Genomic DNA, 8,135 nt, shown 5'->3' on the forward strand with positions numbered 1-8,135 from the left:
ATGGTCTAGTTGATTTGACACTGCTCTAGAATTGCAAGGGTCGTGGGTTTGAATCCCACCCGAGTTATGCCTGTGATTTTGTTCACAGAACTCGGGTACATGTAAGTACTGAGTAAACAGTGCTAACACACAACTGTGTATATGGGTAAAAACCGAATAGAATATTCGCATATGTGTGTTGATCTAGCCCCGCTTGGTACAGTTGCGCGACTCAACCCTTCCAGCTGAGAACTTCTAGGTAAATATGCTCAGACACAACAACTTCTTTATAGTGTGGACACTGCGACAAAACTGCTTCATTAATCAAAATTTGTTTTTGAATATTTATTTCAAAATGTACATGTATTTCAAAATCTTAAGTACTAAAATAAGTAAATAGTCATTGCATAACTTCAAATCTAAAGGAGGTATGATAAAATCAGTTACACAATAGTCAAAGGAAATAAATATATTAATTAGCACAATTCAAAGAACAAGTGTCATTTCTCATTCGTAATTTTTATTTTTATTTTAGTTTTTGAATTGAAACTATTGCAATCATTTGAGTCAACTTAAAATGCTCCAAACCTATTTAGGCTAGCCAGGCAGGAATACTTAAGGCCATTGAACCCTTTCGGTAAACAGTACTGTCCAAGGCCAACACTTTGTGTATCACAACTTCTAGATAAAAAAAAACAAACCTGTGAAAATTTAGGCTCAATCGGTCATCGGAGTTGGGAGAAAATAACAGGAAAAACCACCCTTGTCTCCGCACGTTTCGCCATGTCATGACATGTGTTTAACATAAATCCGTAATTCTCGGAACGGAACGGTCCATTTCGTAATGGGGGACAGAATCTCCAGCGGACGGATTTTCCTGGGACATCGGCCCACTAATCTGAAGGTGGCAGGTTCAAATCCCGCTCTAGTAAATTTTGCATATTTTGTTCAACAGGTTCAACCCTATAAATGGAATTCCTACATTCCTAAGGTGTCTTGCCGTGGAATAGTGAAACTTCCCCAACGCTGAGGATCTTTGTTCAAGTTGGTAGAGCAATGGTACATTAATCTGAAGGTTGTAGTTACAGTTAATCTGTAGGACGCAGGTTCGAATCCCACTCTTGATAATTTTTCTGTTCAACCAAACAAGACTTATTTTTCAGACGCCCTGCCCTGGATGAGTCAGACTTCCTCCACGCTCCTAAGCATGGTCTGTTAGGACTAAATAGCTCAGTTGGTAGAGGGACAGCATGTTAATCCCGCAGGTTCACATCCTAGTCATTATATTCTTTCTGTTCAACATGTTCAACCTAACAAAACTTATCCCTCAAGCATCCTGCCCTGAAGAAGTCAAACTTCCTCCATGCTCCTTAGAGTGTTCTGCTCCGGTCCTCTTTTCCAGTTGACTTCTACGAGCCTCAATGCTCTCAGAAGCATAGCAATCTGCGTGAAGACTCCGCGCAAAATGTCAATCAAGGGATTGAATACTGTCTGTAGGGCGACGCCCGCGTTGTACAAGAACACTGCTACAGGCTGAAGGATGCTGTTAAAAAGTGCAGCCAGGACAGGCTTGAAGAGATAGTCGCCGAACGTTGTGAGAAGACCTACTAGGAACAGTCCTATGATGTTGTACGCAAGGAAGCGGAGAAACTCCAATAGGAAAATGAGGAAGAAGTCTACGACGATGCGGAGTGCACCGAAGACCTCCCTCGCACAACGGCGCACCAGCTTCTCGGATCTGCAAGAAAATTGAAAATGAAATGGCATGTTCAGATCATTGGTAGTGAAGTATAATAAGAACGTCTCTGAACGATAACTGTCTCAAAACTTGGCCAACCGTTTTATGTTTCTGATCAGCAGATCACAAACAATTATCACAGCACACTGTACACAGTGCCAGTTAAAAGTTAAAAGTTAAAAAGTTAAACAATGCTGAGATGATTGAAGGATTGTGTCACTGATGTCTGATTGTGTTTCGTAAGTAAATTATGTTGCCGTGAATAGTCGTGAGTGTCACAATTGGTTCAACAAGCAGGTAGTCACGACTATTTTTATAGTAGTCATGGCAGCTTGATTAATTGAGTAGTTGAAAAACAGCAGTCGGGACTGGACTAAGCAATCAATAGTCGCCATTCGACACCTGTGGCTCGGGCTTATAACTTACTTGTCAGCTATAGCAGTCATATAGATGTCCTCACGTCCAGTCCGTGTGTCGTAGTACTTCCTACTCCCGTGGTTGTAACGGTAGATGTATCTGGGTGAAGAAAAACACAATCAATTTCATTTTAAAGGTTCATGAGACATCTACCACATGGGTGCCACGGCCAATGGGAGACTTTTTGAAAGCTCTGCCACTAGAGGGCAGCAGACCTACCAGGTAAGGGTGCAGAACTCCTATAGCAAACAATGGTAAATGCTAAACATTCAAAAATACTCAAAAAATATTTAGAAGTCTCTCAGCCTCTTGAAAATTAAATCAGATACATTTTCATACAACTAAACTTCAGATTTCTTCTCAATTTTTGGTAGGTCAGTATTTTGGAATTTTTGCTAAGTACCCTAGAAGAAACACTCCCAAAAACTCATGCACACCGCTTGTTATCCTTGGGGAACTCGTGTCCAGTACGTCCTGTTCCAGAACAGTTTGGTTTATGCTGGCAATGTGTAATGTAAAACAAAATACAGTTTGGCTAAATCTAAAATACAAAATCAAAAACACGCAAAACACAAGGTATTTGCTGTCAGTGACCGTCACTCATGCTGCTCCTATTCCTCAGTTGTTGACATAACCTGGTGAAGAGCGCCCTCTCTTGGTGATTGACAGATAGTCTAAAGTTTCCCATTGGCATTTAAGTTGTGGTGGTTAAGTCACCGGAGTGTGGGTTCGGGTCCCGGTTGTGACACTTGTGTCTGTCCTTGAGCAAGATGCTTTACTATCTGACTATAATTGCTTCTCTTCACCAGCGAGGGTATCATATTTTGAGTTAGAGGAAGGAAGAGTAATCCATAATTTGGGAGCAGCAACAGGGAAACGTCCGTCAGCGTAACTTGTTTTCGGGTAGTGAGTCACTTTTAGTTTGAGTTCTGAGCTACGCAGAACATTGACCATTACGAGTTGTAAATCTCACCTCTGAGTGTTTTCCTCGATGAGTAAGTGTGAGTTCTCGAGCCCCGCCTCATCATATTTCCCAAAATCATCCCCTGCATCCTTCTCGCTCATCCGACTCATCCTCCCCTCCATCTTCTTGAGCTCCACATCTGACGACGTGGCCGTTGTCAACATCCCCATGTCCCGCTGTGAGTAACTCAAGTTGTTGTTGTCATTCATCGTGGCGTCGTTCTTGGGGGCGTTCTCCGTCGACTGGAACCCCAGGTTGACCTTCCAATTTTTCTTTTTGGGTTTACCGTCTGGTGTGTCCACAATGAGCTGCTTCTGGTCTGAAGATAAACAGTTGATAAAAAACCAACTCATTATTAACAATTATTTAGTTTGGAAGCCTCATATACCATCAGTACCCATAGAGTTATTTATAAGAACTAGAGGGCACACTGGCCTATATACGTGACCGGCATGCATGCAGGCGGCCACTTTCTGAGTTGACAAAACTGGCATCGCACAGCGTGTGTTTGTGCGGCCATTTTGTAAGTTGACACAACAGAATCGCGTAGCGTTCATTAAACACAAACTCCAACATGTGTTTCATATTCAATGCGTTTACAGAATGGCGTGCGTGTCTCCTTGCAGTGGTTCCTTTTTGTACACTGAATATTAGCATCCATTTAGTGTTATTCGATACAGGGAACATGCCAAGATGGTAGCAACATGATAATGGTCTGCACTCCAAAGGTGCCACTGATATGCAATCCTGATTTACCTGAATTAATGCTTTGGTTAATCTTTTCCGGGGACGGGTCGTAAACCTTTCCTTTTCGGCTTTTACCCGGTCGCTCTGATTTGACGATGTCCTCCCTCTGTGGTTCTACAAAACAAAAGGGGAAAGGTTTGAATTTCTAGTTATAGTCAATGTCAAGTTATTTAATTAAGACACTCAATGAAAGCAAGGGTTTCAAAAATGACCCCTTATACATAAACTTCAGTTTTTTTGGAGTTTGACTTCTCTGCTCGTCTTCAAGTCTCTTTTTGTTTATGCTTGTAGCTGGTCCTATTTTTGTCACTATTTCTTGGAAATTATCTGTATAATAAGCTCATTACTTATACATTATGCATCCCCCCCGTTTTTTGTTTTGTTATGTTGGACTCAAACCCACACTCTGCTCAGAAACAACACCAGAGCTTGGTGCCCTTAGTGCACTTGCAAGCCTGTGCCAAGCTTTGTTTTTGAAAGGGCAAGGGCACCAAGACATTTTCTTCTTGGTAGAGGGCACCCTATGAGGAAATTGTACGTTTCTACTGGAGCAATTCAAGGGCACAAAGGCAATGACCAGGGAGCATGGAGGCAAGCGCCTTCATTGCATCTGTTGAGTATAAGGTCTGTGCAAAGCCTTGTGCATTTCACCTTAAGTAAACTCACCAGTTACTGCATTCCTAAAATCAAACGGTGGTCTCTCTGGCTTTCTCGGGACTGATTTCTTGCTAGCGACGGAGAAATCATCGTCTGATGAATCTACGCTACCGCGGTCTACAAACACATTGACACCAGCCTTCGTCGCCTTTCCACCATGTCCACTAAACCAAGGAAGAAGACAAAAGGAAAAACATTAAATAAGTTCATCTGGATTGTTGATTTATAATCATTAATTAATGAGGTTCGTTTTTTACAAATCCAAAAATAATGTATGGTTCAGAACATTTATCACTATCAAGTCCAAACCACGCCTACAGCGCCCTCTATGTCCACTAGTCTGAAGAAGCTTCTACCTTAGGAGTGAAACGTAACAAACTAAAATAATATGTAAGTATTAACATCTACAGGGTTTTGGAATTTGTTAAAACGAACCTCTTAATTCCAAAAAGAAAAAAACATTTTAATCAGATGCGGCAATAAACACCTTGATGGTTTAATGGGCCTCTTGCTTAAAAAGCAGACTTGCTTCTTATTTTCAAACTTCTTGCAACCAACTGGAGGGTGCGTGGACAATTTCATTTTTTAAGAAGTATTGTTATTGTCAAAACAACATTTTGAAAGTTTTGTGTTCTTTTTTTTTCTATTTAATTTGTACCGTATATAGATTTTCCCTTTAAATTTAGTCTGCCTCACTCACTAACTAATGTTCACCTTTTCCACCTTAGATTTTTTCCTTTGTGTTTCCATCTTCTTGGAACCAATATGTTTTTGTTTGCACTTGTTTATGCCACTGACGAAGGTCCAGTTTGGATCCAAAGCTAAGGCCATCTACACTACTCATTTTAATATATTTGAATATATAAATAAAAAATATTTTGTGCCAAACTTGTTAATCACCTTCTCATGCTGGACGCAGGTGAAGATTTCTTTGGAGATTGTTCTCCGCTGATGGCGAGAAGGTGAGGCATGACGGATTTGTTGCTCTGCTGATGAGTTTGTGACTGTTGTTTAGTACTGCTGGGTTGCTTTGGTGCTGAAAGTAAACAAAAATATATTACTCAAACTTCACCATCTGGTAAACAATAATTATCAAAATCTGACAAATAAAAGCCTAATTTAATAAAGCCTGTCAAGCTTTGCTAAGCACAGAATAGTAGTTGCTAAGCGAAAATTTTAGTTGGGCAACAATGCAAACTTGAAGCAATTAAGGATGGTAACCTGTTTCTGCTAATTTACCAGCCCAAAATTACTTTAAGTTTGCATTCTTGTAGCTGGTGCCTGACTTGATTTTTGCTTAGCAAAGACATTTGTTTAGCAGTATTTCCTACAAAAGAGAAGACAGAAGCCAACTAAGCCAGAAACAGTTGGGTCCAGTGTACTTTATCACTTGGCCAAGATGCACATGTCAAGACTGGGACTCGAACCCACATCTTGATGATCAGAAACACCAGAGCTTGAGTCCAGGGCTCTTGACCACTCATCCACAACACACCATGTCAAGACTGGGACTCAATCTCACACTCTGCTGATCAGAAACACCAGAGCTTGAGTCCAGTGTGCTAAACCACTCAGCCACAACACACCATGTCAAGACCAGGACTCGAACCCACACTCTGCTGATCAGAAACACCAGAGCTTGAGTCCAGGGCTCTTGACCACTCATCCACAACACACCAAGTCAAGACTGGGACTCAAACTCACACTCTGCTGATCAGAAACACCAGAGCTTGAGTCCAGGGCTCTTGACCACTCATCCACAACACACCATGTCAAGACTGGGACTCAATCTCACACTCTGCTGATCAGAAACACCAGAGCTTGAGTCCAGTGTGCTAAACCACTCAGCCACAACACACCATGTCAAGACCAGGACTCGAACCCACACTCTGCTGATCAGAAACACCAGAGCTTGAGTCCAGGGCTCTTGACCACTCATCCACAACACACCAAGTCAAGACTGGGACTCAAACTCACACTCTGCTGATCAGAAACACCAGAGCTTGAGTCCAGAGTACTTGACCGCTCAGCCACAACACACCATGTCAAGACCAGGACTCGAACCCACACTCTGCTGATCAGAAACACCAGAGCTTGAGTTCAGGGCTCTTGACCACTCATCCACAACACACCAAGTCAAGACTGGGACTCAAACTCACACTCTGCTGATCAGAAACACCAGAGCTTGAGTCCAGGGCTCTTGACCACTCATCCACAACACACCATGTCAAGACTGGGACTCAATCTCACACTCTGCTGATCAGAAACACCAGAGCTTGAGTCCAGTGTGCTAAACCACTCAGCCACAACACACCATGTCAAGACCAGGACTCGAACCCACACTCTGCTGATCAGAAACACCAGAGCTTGAGTCCAGGGCTCTTGACCACTCATCCACAACACACCAAGTCAAGACTGGGACTCAAACTCACACTCTGCTGATCAGAAACACCAGAGCTTGAGTCCAGAGTACTTGACCGCTCAGCCACAACACACCATGTCAAGACTGGGACTCAAACTCACACTCTGCTGATCAGAAACACCAGAGCTTGAATTTTGTCTAGTTATTACTGCATAAACCACCGCCACCGGGCGGCTGTAAACATGAATCCTGCGCATTTCTTGACCGCTCTGCACATACACGGTGAAACCCAGCACTGTTTGGACAGCCTTCTGTCCACTGAAGACTAATTTTCATACCTTTTGGTGTTACATTCTTTTCTCTTCTCCTGCTGTGTGTTGATACAATGCTAACCTCCTCCTCTGAGCTTATGTTCGGCAAGGTATTCTCTGGCTCAGAGCTGTCCCAATTGCTATCGGACTCCGGTGATCTAGCTCCATTACGCTGCTTTTGCTGAGCTGCGATCTAAACAAAATAATGGTACTACTGAGTACTGGTGATAAATTTTTTTTTTTTAATGCACACATATCAATTCAAGGCAGTTAGTTGTCTTTTTAGGGGTTCAATACAAATTACATTTACATTTTCCTCATAAAAGTGAAGTTCAACAAGGCTTTTTGTAATAATTGCTTCAATTATTAAAGAAATGAGATCAAAAATGTTCTACATCATGTATCTGAAACTTGTTATCAGCCTAACACAATTTTTTTCTTTTTATCAGTCAAAATTGTGTGACAAAAAAAGCAAAATATTTCATAAATTCAAAGCATTTGCTCAAGAATGTAATTCAGTAAAACCCACAAAATGAAACCTCGTGCCGAAATCTATACTAAAATGATCGACAGCACTATTTTAAAAATATCTCTCTTTTAAAAGTTGTAATGTAACCAAGGACGCCAACGATTTTTAAAGACTGTCCCCTACATCAGTCTGTTATGAGTTTCTCGTACATTTGGTCTGGGTACCAAACGAAAAAAAGAAGGGAAAACGGTTCTGCAAAATGTCGTAAATTGCACCATGATTTTTGAAGACATTTGCCCTCAAAAGGTGATTGTAAAACAAACAGTTAACATGACTTACTCTCACAGGCACAGATGGTTACACTTTTACATTATTTCTGACTTTGCTTACCATTTTTGCAGCGTTCAACTTGAAATCGTCCATGATGTTGTTTTTTGATCGACAATATTTCGGTCATAGAAATAACTTGGCGCTGAGGGCGCGCTTTTTTT

At 41.6% G+C, this 8,135-nt stretch overlaps 1 protein-coding gene across 1 annotated transcript; it reads right to left on the reverse strand.

Moving 5' to 3' along the window:
- Positions 1-330: 330 nt before the first annotated feature.
- LOC139953585 (uncharacterized) lies at positions 331-8,119 on the reverse strand. Its single transcript, XM_071953049.1, has 8 exons — positions 8,035-8,119; positions 7,203-7,368; positions 5,403-5,538; positions 4,512-4,666; positions 3,855-3,959; positions 3,108-3,417; positions 2,144-2,233; positions 331-1,717 (listed from the first exon to the last, which is right to left on the reverse strand). Exons 1-8 carry the CDS (start codon positions 8,065-8,067, stop codon positions 1,330-1,332), a joined length of 1,383 nt encoding a protein of 460 aa, XP_071809150.1. The 5' UTR covers positions 8,068-8,119; the 3' UTR covers positions 331-1,329.
- Positions 8,120-8,135: the final 16 nt, after the last annotated feature.

This window comes from Asterias amurensis, chromosome 22, assembly GCF_032118995.1.
Source record: "Asterias amurensis chromosome 22, ASM3211899v1".
NCBI classification, from domain to species: domain Eukaryota; kingdom Metazoa; phylum Echinodermata; class Asteroidea; order Forcipulatida; family Asteriidae; genus Asterias; species Asterias amurensis.